This window comes from Stigmatopora nigra, chromosome 14 (assembly GCF_051989575.1).
Source record: "Stigmatopora nigra isolate UIUO_SnigA chromosome 14, RoL_Snig_1.1, whole genome shotgun sequence".
Lineage (NCBI taxonomy): Eukaryota > Metazoa > Chordata > Actinopteri > Syngnathiformes > Syngnathidae > Stigmatopora > Stigmatopora nigra.
The window spans coordinates 3689710-3711740 of record NC_135521.1 but is presented as its reverse complement, the minus strand read 5'-3'; the positions used below and the strand labels follow the sequence as shown (position 1 = coordinate 3711740).

The window sequence follows — 22031 nt, the reverse complement described above, 5'->3', positions numbered from 1 at the left end:
CCCCTGAGCTGTGAGGCCGACATACTAACCACTTTCCTGAAAATACAGTATTCATTCTTTAAAGAACGGATTGTTTTTTTTTTTGCCGAGATTCCGTTTGCCCAGATTTATTTCAAGTGCCTTTCTTCAATTTATATAAATGACTATAAGTTGCACCTTAGTATAAAGCAAATCAGTCAAAAATGCAAAATAAAGTGAAAAGAAATCAAATACAAGTTGCACTGAAATATATAATTTGCACTTTGAATTGGGCAATTTTAATTCATCGGAAACCAACAATAAACATCATGCGTATCCCCTGCTAGGGATAAGCTGAAAGTCCTCCACCATCCTACAAGGAGTGCAGAATTATTAGGCAAATGAGTATTTTGACCACCACATCCTCTTTATGCACGTTTTCCTATTTCCAAGCTGTATAGGCTCGAAAGCCCACAACCAATTACGCATATCAGGCTATCTGCATTTCTTTAATGAGGAGGGGTATCAGGTGTGCATAATTATTAGGCAACTTCCTTTTTCTTTTGACAAAATGGGTCAGAAGAGGGACTAGACAGGCTCCAAAAAGTAAAAAAATAAATAATAACGAGATATATTGCAGAGGGATGTGGCACTCTTACAATTGCCAAGATTCTGAAGCGTGATCATCGAACAATCAAGAGTTTCATTCAAAACAGGCAACAGGGCCGCTAGAAGCGTGTTGAAAAACCAAGGTGCAAAATAACTACCCATGAACTGAGAAAAATCATGCGTGCAGCTGCTAAGATATCATTTGCCACCCATTTTTTGCCATATTTCAGAACTGCAACATCACTGGAGTGCCCAAAAGCACAAAGTATGTAACACTCAGAAACATTGCCAAGGTAAGATGGGCTAATATAATAATAATAATAAAATACACCACTGAACACATAAGATGAAACGTCAAAACTGGGCCAAGAAATATGTCAAGCCAGATTTTTCTAAGGTTTAATGGGGTGATGAAATGAGAGTGAGTTAGATGTTCATTCATTAGATCTGAACGCCTGTAGTCCCTCATCCAATGTAATAAAAATAGGGAAAACTGTACAGCCCTCTGAATAGTGTCTGGGAGACCCTGGCTACTAACCATCCATGAATGGCAGGCTTTTGAATGTCCTGGCAAAGAAAGATGGCTATATATTGATCACTGATTAGTTTTTAAATGTCAGAAATGTATAATTGTCTTGTTATATTGTTGAAAATAATTACAATTGAAATGGAAATGCTGTATAATTGTTTTTGTTAAGTTGCCTAATAACAATACACATTGCACAGTAATAGTTATCTGCACACACAGATAATAGAAAATAGCTACAACAAAAAAGGCCAGTTTAACTCCCGGAAATATTCAGCTTTTGGGTTCATTAAGAACATGGTTGCTGTTCAATAAAAATAAAAAAATCCTCAAAGATACAACTTGCCCAATAGTTCTGCACTCCTTGCAATTGTAAAATAGAGACCACACAAAATGGGCATCTGTTAACTTAGCATATTAACAGTTTTTTTGGGAAAAATACAGCCTGAAGAAAGGCAGACGAGTGGTTAGCATGTCAGCCTCCCAGTACTGGGGTCACAAGTGGAGTTTGCATGTTTTCCTTGGGCTTGTGTGGGTTATTTTCAGGGTACTCCAGTTTCCTCCCACATCCCAAAAACATGTAGGCTGATTGAACACTCCAAATTGCACCGAGGTATGACAGTGAGCATGACGATATTTTTGGTTGCCGAATCAGTTAAAACTGGAATGAAAACGATTCAAAAGTAATTATGTATTATTTGATTTTTGCACTAAATTTGATTGAATTGTTGCTTCAACAAGAGATTTATGGATACACCCGTATTACAAGTCAGATAACGCAGTTACCAAAGTGAATGCAATGTGAAAATGCTACAAATTCCAGAAAAATTACCATTGCCAGAGCTAGTTATTGTCATGCATTTTTACCCTTAAAATATCATTGTTATGGTAACCACACATTTGTATGAAAAAGACTTGAAACAATAGAATTTCAGACCATTAACATCCCAAACCTGAAAATGGAGTGTGTCAACTGTAGCCCCCCCCCCCAAATGGCCTCAATGTCAGACAGAGCGTTCCCCGGCGCATTTCGAGTGTACCGACAGTCGACGTGGTATTACACAAGAAAGCTGACATGGAACTTAAGTTGGCGGCGCTATCTGTGAGCAGATTACACTTTATCCGCGATGAAGGGCTGAAAGAGGAAGAAGGAGCTTCAGTCAAAGCAGCTAAACGGCGGAGAATTAAGATGTTGTGGCGTGGAAAGCAGGCAGTTATGCATACACAACATGCGCAGGCCGGGTGCCCCCCTGCTGGGCGCGGGCACGACAAAGCCCCTCTAACTGCAATACCTCGGGGACAGCTAATGATTAATTAGCTTGTGTCATTAAGTGAGGCAAATGTCAGTGGAGCTTCCTGGGAAGCTGTCATAGCGTGTGGAAGCCTTGCACGGGCCCCCCGCCCCAGGTACATGCTGAGGAGGGGAGGGGTACAGCTAAGAAGCCAAGGCACAGTCTGACATCTAGTGGCTAAGTATTAGCAATCAATTCATTGATTTTAAAATGGATTAAACTTCCATATATTAACACATCAGCTTCATACACGAACGAGGGGAGGCTGGCACCAATTGAATGAACATTTTTCACATGAAATTTAATGTGATGTAAGTTAAAGTCAATATTCCTTGACTAATGCAGTTTTTTCAATTTCATAAAAAAAAAATATATATATATATATATATATATAAATATAAATATCTATCTATATATATATATATATATATATATATATATATATATATATATATATATATATATATATATATATATATATATATATATATATATATATATATATATATATATATATATATATATATATATATATATATATATATATATATATATATATATATATATATATATATATATATATATATATATGTATTTTTTTTTTTTAAATGAAATTCCATTCATGCAAATCTATCAATGTGTTAAATATTGTTTTAATATTTTTGGTCAACTTCTTAATGATTTTTGTCAACATAAAACACATAAACCCCCTAATAAAACCCTATTGAAATAGTAGTTCATTCATTCACCTTCCAAAAAGCGCATCCTCAAAACTTCCGGCAAAAGGCAGACTACACCATAGACTGGTCGCCAGTCAGCCATAGGGCACACAGAGCGAAAAACGACCATAAGCACTTCACAATCATACCACCAGCAGCAGGAATCGAGCCCGCTCTTGCCCAAACCAAAGTCAGGTGAGTCAACCTCTACACCACGAGGCAGCTTTGAAATGGTAGTTTAATGTTGAATATATAACATACAAATATATTCATTTGTTCATGGATGAGAGCCATGCCCAGAATTTAAAAGTCAAAATACTTGAAAATATGTGACTTCTTTAGTCATTTCCCCACTTTCAAATACAAAAACTCTCTGAATTCTTTTGATAACATTGTTACGTTGTTGCTAATCAATGAGTATCAATTAGAGAATGGATTCAGACGAGTCTAATGGAAAAAAAATGATTAAAGCCACGCTAGAGGCAGTGTCAACGGTGCAGTGCCGACATGACGCTTTTATTGGTACATCCGGGACTCAACTCTCTCACCAGCGGTTTCCATCTTTTAGCTCACAGGAGAGCCATATGCACCCATCAAAAGAGCCCTATGTGCCTCCGAGCCATAGGTTCCATACCCCTGATTTATAGTGTTCAATCAGCCTGGCATGCATGTTTTTGGGATGTGGTAGGAAACCTGAACTATAAATATCATTCATTCATCTTCCATACCACCCATGCCGGAGCCTATCCCAGCTGATTTTGGACACAAGGCAGGCTACTACATCCTAGACTGGTCACCAGTCAGTCGTTGGGCACACAGAGAGACAAACAACCATCTGCGATCACAATCATGCCATCATGAGCAGGAATTGTACCTGCACCTGCCCCCATTGAAGTCAGGCGAGTGTACCTCTACACCACAATGTGGCGATAGCTATAAATAAATTATATATATGCACTACAATACACTGTGAATGGTGAATAGTTGTATATATAAATACACATACCTACATACAACAAACTAAAATATACATATATAAGTAAATAAAGAAATGGAAAAAAAACATCCTATTTCTTCTCATATCCCCAAAATATGCATGGTAGGCTGGTTGAACACAACTTTGCACTAGTTGGCTGGAAGAGGCTCCAGTACCCCACGCAATCTTTGTGAAAATAAGCGGTTAAGGAAATGAATGAATGAATTTCATTTTCAATTTCATTTTTTTAAAACAAAAAAAATCGACTAGCAACATACAGTATATATTAATTCTAATTGTCCACAAATACCAAAGGTAAAACAAAAAAGAAACATTTACTAAAAAAAAAAAAAAAATAGCAAAGCATATGGCTGAGCTTTCACCTTTTCTTCCTTAGGGAACACCCCCTACCCACCATGCCTACCACCAAACTATACCCTGATTTTTCAACCAGTTTAGCATGATACCAAAGCTATAAATATGTTGAAATAATTAAATGAAATGTACTACAATACTGTGAATGGTGAATATTTACATACGTACATACATATAGAAATTTAAATATTTTTAAAATCTGGTTTCCTCCCACATCCTCAAAATATGCACGGTAGACTGGTTGGACACTCTAAATTACCACTAGGTATGAGTGTGAAAATGAATGGCCGCCCATCTCCTTGTGCCCTGCGAATGACTGGCCACTGATTCAGGGTGGCCCCGACTGGTGCCTGCATTTGGCTGGAATAGGCTCCAGCACCCCTATATCCCTTCTGAGGTTAAGCGGTTCAGAAAATAAATGAAAAAACAGCTGGCACCATACAATTTACATACATTCCAATCGTCCAAAAATACCAAAGGTAAAACAAACAAAAAAAAAGAAATATTCACCAAAAAAAAGGAAAAATATAACATATGGCTGACCTTTCACCTTTTCCTTAGGCAACGCCCCCCAGCCACCACGCCTACCACCAAACAATCAAACAGACATATATGCAAACAAAACATGTCGCAATTAAACCAAGCAAGTCAACGCAAACTTGACTTACCGCACCGGCAGTGAATTTGATGCATTTTCCTGCTCAATCTGGTGCCACTGGGATAAATGTGAGCGCCCAAGTGTGTACAGTTTTTATTATGAGCTCTCACTTTCAGTTAGTCAGCCTTAAACCTCGGCCTGCCCTAAAAACCACAGCAGGCACAAGTGACGTGGTCATTGGTTTCGACTCGGGAGTGACGGTTTAACATATTCATTCATATCTGTGTTAATTCACATCTGCAAGCATACAAATACTCGCATAGATATATAACACATACAAAAGCACACCTGTTAGGGTCTTTCCACAGTGTGAGCAAAAAGCAAAGAAGTCTAAGACCCCCCCTTTACACACACTCTCTCGCTCTGTATGTGGTATCCCATGTCTGCTATATTAAAGCAAATCCATTCATCTTCCACTTTCCCATCTGAAATAAAGGAATGAGCAATTTTCACATTAGGCGAGCGAGGACACATGCAGTTTCTCTCTCTCTCTCACTCTCTCTGGGCATAATGAATGAAATCAGATTGGGAGGGGGGCTGGTTCTGCAGTCTAATCTGCCTTTGATGGTGAATGCTTTGGGCTCCACAATTCACCAATAAACTCTGTGTTAAGTCACGCAGATGGTTGTGTCCAAAGCTGTAAAAAAACCCTTGACAAATTCACACCATGTTGTAGATGTTGGGTTGAAAATATGTACACATACAATTAAAATCCCTATAAAGTCCAAACACAACACACGTTTTAACTACCTTCTATATACAAAAATAATTTATCAGGACTCAGATCCATAACAATTGAAATTGCAAAATTAAAAAAAAAAATGTAAGTGTTTACCTCTGCATAGTTGAAACCGATGGAATAATCGGATTGAGGATTCCGGTATGACTCAATGGAAAACAGCAGTTGAGGGTTCTTGTCCTTATGGTGCGACTGTGATAGGACATTGAAAGTTAGTCAGAAGACGAAGTAGCTCACAAGGAGATTTTGCCATACAAGTTAAATAATCAACTGAAGACATCATCTCCATTGGCAAGTAGACTATTTTCAGCCCCATAAAAATAACAATGTAAATTTACCTGACGGGGCAATTTTAAAAAACTTGAATGAACTTGACCCATTTTAACCTGTTAACAAGTTTTCAATTTTTGCAACATGTTCATAATATTGCAAAAAAAAATGGCAAACTCCTTGATATCAAGTAAGAAAATAATTACAGGCTGTCCTCAAATGAGGAGAGTGAGTTAAAATGGGTTACAGATTTTTTAAATTTAGGCTGCTTTTTGTGCACAGGTATTTAAGAGGCATTTAAAATAAAAACAAAAACAAAATCCTTCCGTGTTTTTGTTTAGAAAAGGATATGTGGAGTACTGCCAATGTTCAGTTAATCTCAGTGTTCAGTTAATCTCAGTGTGCATTCACAAGTACAGATAAAGTACATAATAGGAAGACTTGACTTGGATCTTTTAGTGGGTATGCTCAGTGTTGTCCTGCATCTCATGATCCCCTATTTTAGCTGTGTTATAGTCCTTTCACTTACGTTCTCTGTTTGCGCTGCTCCATTCATAAATCTCTGTTTTGCATCATCTTCATTGTCTACTGAATGTTGGTTTGGAACTAGCACTGACGTCACATCAGCGCCCTTATTCTTTGTGGTGTTTGGATAGTGTAATTGCAGTCTACATTCATCAACTTTTATCAAAAGTTTTTATTATCCTCTCTTTCACAATCCCTTCTGCTGTATTATGGTGATTTAGGACTTGTATATTAAAGTTTCAGTTGTGTTCTGTTGGACCAATCTCTTCCCCTTACTCAGTTTCAATTTTGAATTTGATTTATTCAAATAATACAGTCAACAAGTGTTGACTACTGTATTCCTCTATTCTACTGTATTTCCTTCTTCAGATACCCTCGCCTTTGATTTTGTCATTGGTTTCAACCATGCAGAGGCAAACCGTTTCAAAAAGTATTTTATTACACAATTTAAACAGTTATGGATGTGTGAATCTTCAAAACTATTTTCAATACTCTTTGACAAGAGTCCATCATTTAATTAGTTTGTAAAAAATCAATATAGTGGGACTTAAAGGGAGAAAAAAATCTTCTCTTTAGAAGCCTCATGATTGTGTTCAATCCACTGATGTGTGACGTCCATTGGAAGAGGAACAGAAAGAGGAGGGGAGCCGTCAAATAGAATGACTGAATTAAAGTGCTAAGGAGTGCTCTCTCTAAGGCACCATAACATGCCTCCTATGTCCTCAAATAATTAGATTGAGGCCTTGTGCACTGGAGTGTCTGCTCAAAATGGAAGGAATGACCTCGCCTCTGAATGTAAGCCTCCCATGTTTAAAAAAAAAAGAAAAAGAAAGAAAGGAAATAGAAAATAAAGACAACACTCTATTTCCTTATACTTGAGGTTTGTTGTCTTTTGTGGTGAGTATGTCTATTCAGTATTAGCGGCCCCTCTTTGTGGCTCTAGCCATGAATACAGGGAGGGGATGTGTCAGTCGGTGGCAGGTAGCCTTCATTGCAAGTTAATCTCCTGAAAGAAGCTTGTTATAAAAAGGACTTTTAAATTCTTTAAAAGCACTTCTCGCTCTTGCCTCTTTTGTCCGCTTGAAGAGCGCCAGTACGCGGACGGCGACAATGGCAGCCAAGCGTGGCGGAGTAATCACCTTTCTGGGGGAAAACATGAGTAATTACTTCTAAACTGTTTGGGCTCGGGAGACAACCACTATTGTGCTAGGAAATGGAAAGCTGCCTTTGGATGGAGTCACGTTCGCTCTCAATCTGTTTGTTTACAAAGATTTCTCCTTTTGCTGCATGCGCCACCATCGTATATGGGCATGTGATGTGTGTGTGTGTGTTTTTGAGTGTGCGCACACTTGATGGTGTGCCTGCGAGCTTGACCCAATTTCTCACAGAAAGACAGGAGGCTATCAACCATAAGGAAAGTGTTCTGTTTTAAGGTCAGCTTAAGGTCAAGTTCATTTCTTTTCCCACCACTTGTTGAATAACTTATTCCCAACAACTGTCTGTTTCTGTACATTGAAAGCATAACTACTGTTTATCTTAATTCAGTCTTCAACAACTGAAATTTAAAGCTTTTTAAGACCACCTAGAGCAAAATTTAATGCCAGAAATAAGGACACTAAAGACCTACTTGACCCAAAAAAATCTGTAACTCCTAAAATGTCATCAACATTTTATAGACAATTTCACACAATGCAAATAACATTCAAATTTAAGGCGTTTAAATCATACCTCAGGTGATCAGCTGACCAAAATAGTTCCAAGAGAATTATACAGTTTAAATATTTAGTGTCATAATATTGTGGAGTAAATGTGTGTCGTTTTCTTTCCCCATTTTTTTTTATTTCTCATTGTATTAAGAATGTTTTTAAGAAAGCAGAGTTATATCATCCCCTTATGGAAATGGCTTGATTAACTTTTTCATATTCATCCTAATTATACTTTAATTAAGCGGCCAAGGGTTGAGCTTTCGTTCCCAAGTGGGTCCCCAAAGTGTGGCTCCAGCACCCTCTCTCAGCCCATTTGCGCCGTTGACTGAAATTGTCCTTCCACTGAAAAGATAAAAATTAACAACACATTTATTTTTTCATTATTATTTCTATATGTATTTATTATTATTTTTGTGTGCTCCTCTCGTGCTGTCCTGTGTTTCATCTTATTGACCAATAGGTGTCAGTGAGTGGCAGGTAATGAATGAGGCATTTAAGCAATTGAAGCATGCTATTGGTTTATAAAAGAGAGATCAAAACCACACAACGTGTCATTTGCAATGTAAATTTCACATCAAAAGGCTTTTTTTGATGGATTGGAGATTAAATTTAGAGAACATAAACTGCTCATTAGAATAATAGTGGTCTGGACACTAACGTCTACTTTATATTTGTGCTGGAAATAATTTTCGTTGCACTTTTATGGCTGAGTAAACAGCGATTTTTCATTTGTCATTGAAGGGGAAATTGACCTTTCATTCGTTTTGACTGGGCGGGTTGGCACCAATCTGCCTGGTCAAATTTGATTTGACAGCTATTGTCGTCAATGGCAGCCAATGCGTTAATTTATTATAAAAATTAAAACCCAATCATATTGCCGACAATGTATTTCGGTCAAAAACAGACAGTGAATTGATGAAAATAGTAAACATAAAAATAATGGTCAGTAAGTGGCTGGACAAGAGGTGAATTGCCGGTAGAGGGCGCTAAAAAGCTTGGATTTACATTGAGGAATCACTTCAATTTCAATTAGGCTTTCCTGAGTAGGGCAAACTAATTTAGAAGGTACATCAGTTATTTTGATATTACTTTATAATGTTAATTCCAATTTTATTTCTTGTATTGCACTCGGAAGAAAAACAGCACAAACTAGTAACTACAAGGCAGGGGTGACGTTTTACAATCTGAAGCGTCAGACATGGTAACAAAAAGGGGGGAGGGAGTGAGGGGGCGCATGTTGAATGATGGGAGGGGGCTGGCTGCCGACAAATTTGCAGCTTGCATCACGCAGGTGTCCTCACCCGTGACACCTCGGCGACACCAGCGGACCGTTAAGTCGGCAAAGCGGATCCGATCTGAAATATTTGATGAGGCGTGAAATCCCAAAGAGGAAGGATGTGCTCGTCTGGATGAGAGACCCCCCGCAGTGGCGGAGACGCGCGGCATCTGCTCGCTGCCATCGACCGGAGCTCCGAAATGGAGGCGGGGGAGCTCGGGAGAGGAGCTCGGGGGTGGGGGGTGGATGAGATGACGAGAACCGAGCCACCGAGCCCGAACCCTTAGCTTCAACGTCATTTTTTTTTTTGCAGGGGATAAAGACGTGCGTGTGTGGTGGAGTCTCCATTGTGGATGTTTCTGTGTGGGCTGCTGCTGCAGATGTGGTACATGATGGCCCTTCCCATCTGGATTTTGCAACGTGGTTTTTGTTCTTACAAGATGTGGATGGAAATGTCCAACTGAAATTCCAATCAATATTTTATACCGCTGGTTCCTGTTGACGTTGATGGACAGAGGTGATCTGTTAATCACAGGACTGAAAAATAGACATTCAAGTGTATTTTTAAAGACAAGGTGTACATGTTTAGGTTGATATAGCAATCCAAAGTGAGAAAAAATGCTGTATCCTGTGAGCGTTTGCATGTTTTAAAAAAAAAAAATTATGTAGGGTCTACGTGAAGGCCTTTGAGCATGGATGACAAACACGATGGACAATTTTTACATCCCATTCGTCTCGTTTAGGGAAGTGATTTTGAAACTGAATTATTAATAGAGGAGATTCCCGCTGCCATTGGGGTGAAAAGGTGGCATCGCCATTGATGTACACACAGGGCCACGCATTAGAATTTGTTTACAATAATGCCAGAACATTTTTTCTCTCCAACTGGCACCTTAAATTCTTTGGTTAACTTGATTTTTGGGGAGCCTGTGAAAGGATGTGTCTGAAGAAAGTGCAACATGCAAACTAAGAACTCACCACTCAAGATATAAATGTCATTGACGATGCACTTCGAACAAACCGGGTGACCCCAATGATGCCCAGCTCTCAGACACCCGCCCTCGACCCCAATGTAACGGGCGCCCCTCGGGATTTGGACTTCAACTTTCCCGCACCAGATCCTGCACGGGGCTCCGCCGGCGACTGCGTGCTCAAGATTGCGCTCATCTCTGCAATCGTTTGCGTGTCTTTGTTTGGGAATGTCTTGGTGTTATTGGTTTTCCAGAGGAAACCACAGCTCCTGCACGTGGCCAACCGTTTTGTCCTTAATCTCCTTTTGGCTGATCTTCTCCAGACCGTGCTAGTCATGCCCTTTGCCATTGCCGCCACTGTACCGGGGGTTTGGCCACTGGATGCCCGAATGTGCCAGGCATTGGTAGTGCTCATGCATCTTTTTGCATTTGCGGGCGTAAACACTATCATTGTTGTCTCCGTGGACCGCTACCTGGCCATTATTCACCCTCTGTCCTACCCCACCAGGATGACACCACACCTGGGCACGAATCTGATCGTCTGCACCTGGGTGGTCAGTTTCTTGCAGAGTACGCCACCCTTATATGGCTGGGGCGCCATCGACTTTAACCACCATCACAAGGTATGCTCAGTGGTCTGGTCCTATAGCGTGTCCTACTCGGCCGTGGTGGCCACCTTCTCTTTCTGGCTTCCGGTTCTGGTCATGCTCGGTTGCTATTGGATGGTATTCCGGGCGGCTCGGAGGCAGAATGCCCTTGTGCACCCGGTGCAGACTCGATCTGAATCCCAGCGTTGCCCTCAGGAATTCCGAGGGCAAAGCAATTCGCCGCCGCAGGGAGCAAGCTCACCCGATGCCCTCCCCTCAGTCAAGGGGTACCCGACTCGTGCCAGGCACCGAAGCTTTCACTACCACTGTAAGGCTGCGCGTGTCGTCTTTGTGATCATGGCTTCATATATCCTCAGCATGGGACCCTACAGCATACTGACCACCATATCCATGAACGCCAGAGCAGATGTACCGGCGTGGCTTTCATCTTTGGCTCTGGTACTCTTCTTCCTGCAGTGCTGCCTCCATCCGTACATCTACGGATACATGCACCGCAGCGTTCGGAAGGAATTCCACGCATTGCTCTGCGGAATCTTATGTAAGCGAGGACAGAACTCAGCTGTAGAGACCTGCCACACTACAGTTGGACGAGGCCGTTCCGGGTTGCACCCTCACTTGCCCAACCCAGCCACCAGGGTCTTTCCGCTGCAAACGTGGGAGGAGTGCACCACGTCTTCTTCGCCCACTTTCGAGAGAAGGTCGAGGAACAGCCGCAAGGAGACCACCACCACCAGCGTCAGTTCGGATCAGGAGCCCACGGTTCAAAACAAGCAAAGCACATAAAGGGGTCAACAAGTTGGACTGTAAAACAAATGCATGTGTAATAGGCCACAGGTGCAATAAGCATCAACAGAATCTTTAAAGGGTGCAGCCGAGTGTTATTTTAGAACAGAATTACTAGATTACTACTCTAGACATCATCCTATATATTTTTTTAACTATCTTTGCACCTAACCAGGGCCCAGGTGAAGAAAGATCAATAGTCAAATGTGTAAAAATCTAATATTTGAGGTCACCCTCACAATGAATACTAACTTAAGGACCTTTCTACACATACAATAATTTTAAGAAAAATTGCAGTGGAGTATTTTAATTCAACGCTGACCTGTCTGGGTTCAAATCCAGGTTTGCATGTTCTCCCTGAAGCTGTGTGGGTTTTCTAAAGGTACTCTGGTTGCCCCTTAGGCATGAGTATTACTGTAGATGGTTGTCTGTCTCCTTGTGCCATGCAATCAGCCGGACACTGATTCAGGGTGTCCCCCACTTCTGACCCGAAGTCAGCTGGGATAGGCTCCAGAACCCCCTGCGACCCGTGAATATAAAGCAGTTCAGAAAGTGAATGAATGAATGAAAAAAATGACTTTTCTGCTGTTTAAACCAACAAATCATGCTGTACAGAACTTTGACCAGTTGGACATTGTAGTATGTATATGAGACTATTATGGTATTTTAAAAGGAACACTAACCATTTATTTGCAGGAATGAAACTAAACATACTAAATATTTCTTTACTGAGACTACTTCTCCAGGCAGTTGTAAATGTTTGCTGTTATTTGCTCAAGTATATCAAACATACAACTTTCACAGCGTACCTGTTCATCGTAAATATTTTAGTAAGACTTGCTTGCAGCTAGTCAACTCAGCGGGTTTGGAACAGAGCAATATTTGTACCGTGATTGGAATATTTCAGTTTAAACCAATGAATGTTTCCCTTCAGTGCAACACTAACTGGTCGGAAAAGTGCATTTTTTGGGGGGTGGCTGTGTACACAATAGACTATCAGCTGTACAGAAAAGATTACTTATTTTCTTCAACATGAGTGTAAAAAAATGAGGAAGAGATTTACATGTGTGACATAATTCCTTCAAAATTTTGAACCAGTCTTGACTTTTTGTGCAAATGTGCCTGTGAGGTAAATGTGACAGTTCCATTAAGAAAGTATTTGTAATGGTGCAAGATCTCTGATTTCTTGAAGTGCTGAGATTAATGCATGGTTTACCCTTTAAAATATGAATTAGTTTATGAGTGAAAAATTAGTTAAATTTTAACAGATTGTGTCACTTCAGTTTCCTGTCATGAAGGCATTGATGTGCTATTTTAGCTAAAAATATAACTGAAAAAAAGAATTAAAATAATTGAAGCAGTTTGTAATCCCTTAAAATGGGAGTTCTAGTTCGAAAGATAAAGCAGTTTGAATATTTTAATGTTATAAACACAAGCCTTATTTGCTCATTCGCAATTTTATTGCACACTTGTACATTTAACCAAAAACATTGTACTGTTTTTAAAGGTGATTTTAAAATGTATTTTTTGTGATTTCACCGTAAAGTATTTGTTGAATAAGGTTTGATAAGATTTGTGTTTAAGTGTTACATGTGCTTTTATAAAGAAAAAAAGATAATAAAAAAAAACGAATTGTGTTCAACTTGCATTGTTCCTTAGTTATTAGTGCCACACAATGCCCTCATTTCACAAGGTCACAAAATAAGGTTCAATAAAGACGGATGTGGGTAAGACAAGGAGCTGAGGGATGAAAGTTGCCTTCATTTCCAAACCAGAGTAAAAACAAGAAAATACATCATTATTATTCCATGTTGAGGAGTATACATTCAAAAGCCTTATACAAAGCGTGATGTTGTATTAATTGGATAGTATATTTGCAAACCATATCACCGTGGGTGACGACAATCCCACACCCCCTATGAAAGCAAACAATATCGCTAACAAAAGCAGTTATTCAATGAATTCACTGATGCTTCTCATTTAAATGAATTAAAAAGATCTGCCATTTTGTAACAAGCAGAACTCCGTCCTGGTCACGCCTTTGATTTAATGCAAATGTAGAAATGCAAGAAAGGAGGACATTGATCAGCAACAACGTCAGTATTTTATATGCCTTCTCAACTACAACACAGGCTGATATAGTTCAGGTATTAAAGCCCTAAAATGAAAACAGAAAGTATTAAGCATTCATTCCTACGCTCTGTCTATACAATATATGTACAAGCATTTTCTTTCTTTCTCTTCACTTTACAGCTTCAAAAAAAAAAAACAAAAAAAAAAGCATTCTCTGGAACGGGTTGGGAAAATCAAAAACAAACAATAGGATTTTCTTCCAAAAAAAGACAACGTTGATAAATCAGAGTTTCTTTTCTATTTTTAAAAAATCCCACTGAAACAAAAATATTGTCAATGCCACCAGAGGCCTTGGTTAATTTATAACAGTGCCGCTTTGAATATTAGCAATTGAGAGTGGATGCAAAATAAATTGGGGAAGAAAAGGGCAGAGGTGTAAAGCACAAAAAAAGGACGGGCTCAGCTTTTGGGGTCTTGTCTGATGAAAGGCGGGTTTCGCATCTGGTCCTTTCAAAATGTTGCCGTCACATGGAGGGCAACAACAGTCTTTATTTTGCCAATCTTGTCTTCTAGTCCACTTTGACCACACTGTAGATTTTGTTTACAAACCAGAAGCATGCAAAAAAGCCGATAGTGCCTGAAGAAAATGGGAGAGAAAAAAAAGATTCAATACCATTCAACACATTAAGCCATATAAGCATGCATCACTTAATTCCATTTGATTAAAAAAAAAAAGTCTCATCACTTCTTTACCAGCTTTGTCCAAGCGTGAATTAAGTTAAGATCAGAGTTGGAGACGGGACGAAAATAGACATTGGAAAAAATGGTGAAGATTAGGATTATTTTGCTGCGAACGCGGAAAGCAAGAAGGGCAAGAGATAACGTTATTGTTTGGATTATTGCGCAACGATCATCTTTTTGACATCTCGTTCTATTGCCAAGCAGCTTCGTCTTAAGATAACGTCGATGTGTTCTAACTTTTTTCCGATATAGCAAATCTGTGAGAAATGAGGGTAGCAAGATGTTCAATTCATGGTGATGCACATGTACATTGCTATCCGGTGAAGATGGAAAAGATGAGGACCCTGATCATGTTGCACCCCTTTTAAAACAATTTTCGTAAATAAAACACCATTTTACATTGAATGAATCTAATTTGTCTCACAAACTTTAATACTAGCTACTATAAACACTTTAAAAAATGATACATTTTGTATGAAATATGCAAAAACAGAGCAAAACACATCCAAAAAGGTAGCAAATATAAATGTAACAAGGAAATGTTGCAAAACATGCTGTAGGCTTCACTTTTTACAGTGATCAATCAAGCCGTAATCACTAGTTATACTCCTTCCAAGGACACCTACGTTAGATAATCTTCATAATGACACTCTTTACAGCCAGGATGCGCACCCATCAGTCCATGCACACGCGAATGCACCATGAGGAGCACCGCGTGGCCAAATGATACCAACGTGAGTTTTGATAGTGAGATGGATTTGCACAAGATGAACCCATTCAGTGAATGTAGGATTGAACTGAGGCGCTTTCAATTTGTTATTGTTTGGTTTCAGTGTTGTGGTGTCATTTTAATGGCCAATAATTATTCCATCTGCTGCCAGCTAAATGTTTCCTAATTTTGGGTTGGAATAAATTGAAATTTTTCATTGACTCCCGAAGATTTTTCTGACGCAATTTACACTACGGAACACATTTTAAAATTAAATTATATTTAAAATGAAGACGCCTTTTTAAGTAGATACATTGTCATTATTAATTTTTACGACCGTGGGAAATTTTTTTAGAGCCTTAGCTCCGAAACCATTGGAATGAAGGAATCTAACACAAAACAGAGGAATGAAGTAGAACTGGCTAAACAGTGTCACTCAAAAGGGAGTCAACGTATCTATTGAAAAGATAGATTACTTGACAAAGCCCTATATAGATTAAAAAGCGCACGGCTTAACATGAAGGACTTTTTTTTATTAGTAGTGATAACCCACTAAAAAGCAAACAAAATGTTTGACAAAAGTTGAAGTACTTCCTGGTATGTTCATTCTTTTAAGACCAGGATAGAAATCCTGATAAATTACGTGTATTGTAAATACTCATGACACACCCCATTTGGACTTTGACAAGAGCATACTGCAAAGATTGGCTGCGAAATATATATTTTTTTATATTGATGAAATGTTATTTTAGTTTTTTTTTAAATTACCACATATAAATGCTTTACATACCATAGAACAATTCATTCATACAAAATGACTCACCGGTGAAGAGGAAGAAGATGAGGACCATGATCAAGGTGTATCCAAAATAAAGGAAGGTACTTGCTGCGCCGATTATTTGCAATTTGGAGAAAAAATAGTGAACGGCGTACACAAACAAATAGACTGCAGTGAAGCCACTTGTCAGGAAGGACCGCCACCACCAGTGGTAGTCCTGCACACACCCACCACAAAAAAAATCAATTTTCATAAAAATACTTGGAAGTTTTCATGACAGTTGAACAGTTGAATATGAGCATAAATCAATTTTAACTGATTCTTCAAATAAGTCTGAACTTTAGTGTACTATAGTTGTGTAGGTACCTCAGCGCATAAGTGGAAGTAGCAGAGCAGTATGGTGGCCTCAGAACACGTGATGAGCAAAATGATGAACACCAGAAAGAGGAAGCCGAACATGTAGTACATTTGATGGGACCTGATGAGAAAAACACAATTTCTCAACCTGAATTACTTTTAAAGGAGTAGATGAAATCATAGCATGTTTGCTTACCAAATGCTGTTGAGGATGAAGAACAGCTGGATGAAGATGCAGCCAAAGGGCAGGATTCCACCCATAACAATACCCGGGATAGGTTTGGTGAAGAATGACTGCTCGGGAATTTGGCGGGGAATTTGATTGGTTCTCACTGGTTGCTCAATTGCCTAAGTGGGTTAGGGTGAAAATAGCAAACAAACATGTCTGGGATTTAGGAAAAAAGATTCTTTTAAGATGTGTTTAATGTCTAATTCACCTAATGCTGACCCACTACATTTTCATTAAGTTTAATTTAAGCAGCCCTCTTGTGGTTCCTTATGAACTCATGTTTTTGTTTTTAAATATCTCTTCCACACTATTGTTGATATTCCCTTCCAACTCTCCCAGTCAAAATGGATGGCAAGTCTACTGCTGTCAAAGCATCTCAGTGTTGTGTGTTAAAACCTAATACATACAGGCTTCTTGAATCCAAAGTAGGCTCCCACGAAGGTGAGTGGCACAGAAATTCCAAACCAAAGAGCCAATATGGCCACCAGGGTCCCGAAGGGGATGGCCGCCGAGGACCCCTCCACCCAGAGGATCAGGTTCATCAGGAAGAAGTCAGCAAACACAATACTGTGAAAGAGTGGTGACAATATTAGAACAGAAACAAACATGTGATGACACTAATGCACTTGTTCTTTGAACATATAAACAGGCTGCGAGATTAAAAAACCTAATAGAAAAATTCAGTCTTTCATTGGTTTGAGGTGGAGGTAATTAAAGGACGAGAGACATGTTTATTGAGGGAACGAACCCAGGGCACAGGAGTGCTGTCAACAGGACGTTTGTCTTCCACTTTTCACCTCCAAAAGCTACAAAGACAAAAAGAAATCAGTGTGAAATCGATACGTTTACTCATCTAAAACTTTCGCAAAGTCTTCTTACTCTTGTAAAGGCGTGCCGACACGTAACCAGCAGGCGTTCCGAGCAGAACCCAGAGGACCACAGCACATGTCATGAGAGCGCCCCTATTGGCTGGGGACAAGAAGCCCAGGCAGGCCAGAACTACCACGACAAGACAGTCCCTTGTCAGTCTGACAATTTGCAACAGACACTTCACTTTCAAGTAATAGCGGTCTTACAGAGTGTGATGAAAGTCATGATGAAGATCTGCGTCCCCTGTCCAAGAAATATGGACAGAAGCATGCCTTTCCGGGGTGGACGGAACACATCACCATGCACCTGCTTCCAACCCGACTCCTCCTGTGCATCTTCCTGCAAAGGTGACACGGCAACTCAACAGAGCATTCCAAACAAAAGCGGTCAAAAGATTTGCACCAGCCACCACCCAGTCAGGTGTACCTGGCAGTTCCAAACCTGCTCGCATAGCAACTCAAAGTCAAAGCGGAGAGAAACAACAAAGCTTTGTAAAATTTGGTGTGCTAATGATCCAATTAGTTTCAAACTTTGTAACTGTGCAAGTCACTCTTCCATAGACACACCACATTTTACATTCATTCCTTCAATCCCACCCAAACACTAAATTGAAGGAGAACAAGAGCGTTTGCTTTTGAGCAGGCTTACATAACAAGGATCGGATTTCGGCTCAGTCGATGGATGCTTTATCAAGTGTGCCTGTGAAATGTGACAACACGTTCAAAGACTTCAAGTATCTCACACTAGAGAATTCACTAGTAATTAAGTGTAAAAATCCTCGCCTCTAAGATATGTGTAGATTTTAGCTTTTGGGGATGGCCTGATACAATTAATATGTCTTGACTGAATGGTTAACATGTATGACTACGTACATCAAAAATAACAAGGGGAGGAAAAAGTAGGACAAACTAAAGCCAGCAAGAGAACTTCATCTGTCTCTGCCTTTCACAAATAATGTGCTGGACTCTATTGGTCATTTATGTCAAAACAACCATGTTACAAATAACTATTTTGTTGTTGTAGTTTTTTTTTTTAATGAGACAGCTTTCCCTTTATACTTTACTTTGAATTGACATTCATCAGACCTATTAATTTTGGTCTAAAATATAGACAAAAATATCTCCTAGTATTTGTGAAAAGTTTAAACTTTTAATACAATATAATGGTATCATGCCCAGTGATTGACTGACAACCAATTAATGGTATAATCAGCCTAGGCATAATCAGCTGGGATAGGCTCCAATGTATTTCTTTGTGGCAAATGATTTCCAATTAAAACACCTTGTTTTCACCAACCCTTCAATTAATTACATTTCAGCTTTGAGCTTAGAACCTTTGAGAATTGTGCATACACATTAAGGCAGCAGTTTGGTGTACTACTACTCTCTTGAAGCTTAGTATGACTACAAGTGTGGATAATGTATGTACCTGGTCCACCTGATTGTATCTGGCAATGTCCTTGTGCAGCGTTCTCAGCATGATCATGGCCACCATGCCAGACAAGAATAGCACGATAACTAAGGAGTTCATGATGCTGACACCGTAAACAGAAAAAAAATGTCTTAGAAACTGGCCAAAGTTGAGCAAATTTAATATGAAGCACGTGATCTACCTGAACCATTGGATGTTTGTGTGCGGCATAGAGACAAGGATGTAGTCCCACCTGGAAGCCCATTTGATCTCATTGTTTTCCTGTGCAAGATTAAAAGGGATATTTTGGAACCATAATATATGTATCGTATACATTATTACAAAGACTTACCTCAAATGTGACAGAGTAGGTATAAATGATTGACAGGTCATTGTCAAATTGGCTAGGGACCTCCATTGGGCGGAGAACGTCGCAGTTCAGTGGAGTCCCACTTCCGTGATTGATACTATTGAAGGGGAAAGAACTGACTAAATATACATACCCTTGTCATAAAAATCAAAAAATATACATTTCAAAAAATGTTTTGGTCAATGATTCCAAAAAACAGCTCGTCAATCAATTTTGATGATACGTTGTGGGTCCCTTTATTAATCGTGACAGCCCTTAATATCAGTCGATGTTTACCTTTTGGGCTCTAGTGTGGCAGCAACCAGGCGAGCACCCGTCCATCCATCAGCCTCCCCATTGTGGTAAAAGATCTTGATGTCAACGTGGTTGAAGACATAAAATGTCTTTTTCTTATTGAATTCAGCCTGAACATGAAAAATTGAAACTTTTTTTTAGTTTTGATATTGTCAAGGGCTTCAAAACATGGTGTCTGGAAATGCAATTTGGCTTAGAAATATATATTTCGGCAAGTATGTTACGTTAATGACACAGGCATCCTTAGGTCGTCCGTCAGCAGTAACAAAGCAACCAATGGGAAAGCCAGGGTTGCAGTATTTCTGGTTGTCCTCTACATCATAGCACCAGGTGACAGGCATATTGTCAATAATCCTGAAACACCAAAAGTCATTGCTGAGATAGCCAACTTTTTTTTTAAATCAAGTAAGATAATGTCAGTAAAAACTGCACTCTACAAACCAGTGGTGCTGATAGTTGAGCTGCATTCCCATTTTGATGAATTCCAGTTTGGTTGCGTCCTCTTGGTGGTCCTTCTTGTACGTCTTTGTGCACACTTCTTTGCACTTGACATCTTGTTTAAAGTTAAACTGTGAAGAGGGAAGTGAGCTCATCTTAAATTGGGAACAGATTTAGACGGGGTCAGGATTTTTGTTGAGACATACCTTGTACGGGGAAGACTCAATTCGTTCACCGAACAAAACCTGCCCGAGATTCTCCGAAGGCCTCATTTCCTTGGCATCCTTGCAAAAGTCAAATCTATTTAACAGATGTATCACATAAGATTAGGGCAGGGATACTTCATTTGCATGCAGGTTGAAAGAAAGCATAAAAGGATAACTTACACATCATATTCATAAGGCAAGACAGACTCGACGGAATCCAAGCGATTGACAAACAGCTGTATCTGTGTCTACAAGAAAGTAAAATGTGAATATCAGTCAAAATTAATGTACAAGATCAGCTTGCTAGCTTGTTGCAAATAGTATAATTAAATTGGACATTAAATTGACTGGTTGAATCTTAAAAGTTCCCTAGACTAGGGCTGAACTGATACGATGATACTTTTTGACTAATTGTATGCATATCATTTATTGACTATGCATTCCAGAGATAAACACTCTTTAAACTATTCCATTACCAGGGCCTGTGCAGGAGGAAAAAAGATTGCCGGATTCATGAATTCAACAGATAGTTTTGATGCATTCATGTCCAGCAGGTTTCAATGTACGTTGACACAGTATCAATTTATTCATGGAATTTATAAAATCGAATCACAGTTTATTTCGCATTATCAATTTTTAAAAGGAACTGATCATTTGTTATCCTGAAATTACTGATTTCCATGCATCTAAAAAAACATTTCATATTCTAAACATGTGAAAAACAGAATCAGTTACTCCCATGGAACATTGTAATTTAAAGTATTAAATTTTTATTTTTTTTAATATCTGCACTGTTATTATCATTTCTGCCCCTTTTTCGCCGGCTTGGCCTCCCATAACAAATCCAAAGTAAAAACTAGTAGAGAACTATGTAAAGAATTAAGAACATATATACCAATTGTACTTGTTTCAACGGTGTCAATCATTTCTGAGTTGCATCAAAATCCTTCTTAGGGTTGATATAAAATAGGTTTTCCTGCTGATTGGTTTTATTTGAGTAAATAATTCACAAAGGCTTGAGAATGTAACTGAAATATCAGGAAAGAACATGCTGATTGCAACCGATGGCCAGGGCCTTAAGAAATGCTAACGTTAGCCAGTAACGTAAACATTGATAGCATCCTAAGTTCAAAGTGTCGATTTAAGACAAAAATCATTCAAGCAACGCAACCGTGAGCAATTGTTCTTACCTGGCAATCTTCGCCACCTTTGGCATCCTCGCAAAAACTAACAGGGGCTAAACCCGGAAGATAGAACGCCGAGCTCGGGCAGATACGCGAAACTATAGAAAAAAGCAGAAAAAAACCTAACTCTATTCGCCTCTTCATTTTATTAGAGACTCGTCCAATGTCACCACTGCAACTAAGAATGTTTTTGTATCCGGGTGATTCAAATGTATCTATTTCTGGGTTTAGAAGCAGCGACGTGGGCTAAGGCTATGCTGAGTATCCGCCTGTCTCAGTCGATTCGCGGACACAACCAACAGTGAACACTACAGTGACGTTTCAATAAGTCACTTGACGCGGAAGCCTTGGGTTCGCACCGGAAGTTGTTACTCTTTATAC

The 22031-nt window shown here is 39.2% G+C and overlaps 3 protein-coding genes across 8 annotated transcripts in view; 1 reads left to right on the top strand and 2 right to left on the bottom strand.

The window, feature by feature from the left end:
• The window catches only part of LOC144207107 (uncharacterized), a 66115-nt gene extending 59406 nt beyond the window's left edge, over positions 1-6709 (bottom strand). For 3 of the 5 annotated variants that reach the window (XM_077732356.1, XM_077732354.1, XM_077732355.1), the window contains exons 1-2: positions 6652-6703; positions 5949-6044 (exon numbers count right to left, since the gene is read on the bottom strand). In XM_077732356.1, coding sequence (XP_077588482.1) covers positions 5949-6044; positions 6652-6678 — 123 coding nt within the window. In that variant the 5' untranslated portion in view covers positions 6679-6703. Of the gene's footprint in view, positions 1-5948; positions 6045-6651 lie in introns of all 5 variants that reach the window. The other 2 variants (XM_077732352.1, XM_077732353.1) reach the window with 1 other exon arrangement.
• A 2895-nt stretch (positions 6710-9604) lies between these two features.
• On the top strand, positions 9605-13321 carry gpr101 (G protein-coupled receptor 101). Its single transcript, XM_077733135.1, has one exon. The coding sequence runs from the start codon at positions 10663-10665 to the stop codon at positions 11989-11991; it is 1329 nt and encodes a 442-aa protein (XP_077589261.1). The 5' UTR covers positions 9605-10662; the 3' UTR covers positions 11992-13321.
• A 411-nt stretch (positions 13322-13732) lies between these two features.
• Positions 13733-21975, bottom strand: tm9sf5 (transmembrane 9 superfamily protein member 5). Of its 2 annotated transcripts, XM_077733132.1 has the most exons (18): positions 21657-21975; positions 20647-20714; positions 20467-20560; positions 20264-20391; positions 20047-20176; positions 19805-19932; positions 19511-19625; positions 19361-19440; positions 19177-19282; positions 18397-18447; positions 17955-18087; positions 17758-17877; positions 17627-17684; positions 17286-17445; positions 16846-16997; positions 16659-16770; positions 16338-16509; positions 13733-14701 (listed from the first exon to the last, which is right to left on the bottom strand). In XM_077733132.1, exons 1-18 carry the CDS (start codon positions 21792-21794, stop codon positions 14634-14636), a joined length of 2013 nt encoding a protein of 670 aa, XP_077589258.1. In that variant the 5' UTR covers positions 21795-21975; the 3' UTR covers positions 13733-14633. The 2 variants fall into 2 exon arrangements, with proteins under 2 accessions (XP_077589258.1, XP_077589259.1); XM_077733133.1 differs by lacking the exon at positions 18397-18447 and having other exon boundaries at positions 21657-21974.
• Between the last annotated feature and the right edge of the window lie 56 nt (positions 21976-22031).

Bases quoted from the DNA above. Each gene is read 5' to 3' on its own strand.
- gpr101 (XM_077733135.1), top strand. From the start codon at position 10,663: ATGATGCCCAGCTCTCAGACACCCGCCCTCGACCCCAATGTAACGGGC.
- tm9sf5 (XM_077733132.1), bottom strand. From the start codon at position 21,794: ATGAAGAGGCGAATAGAGTTAGGTTTTTTTCTGCTTTTTTCTATAGTT. The intron at 17,878-17,954 runs GTAAGACCGCTA...TTGTCGTGGTAG, and splicing joins CATGACTTTCATCACACTCT to TTCTGGCCTGCCTGGGCTTC. The intron at 16,510-16,658 runs GTACCTACACAA...GGGTGTGTGCAG, and splicing joins ACTTCCACTTATGCGCTGAG to GACTACCACTGGTGGTGGCG.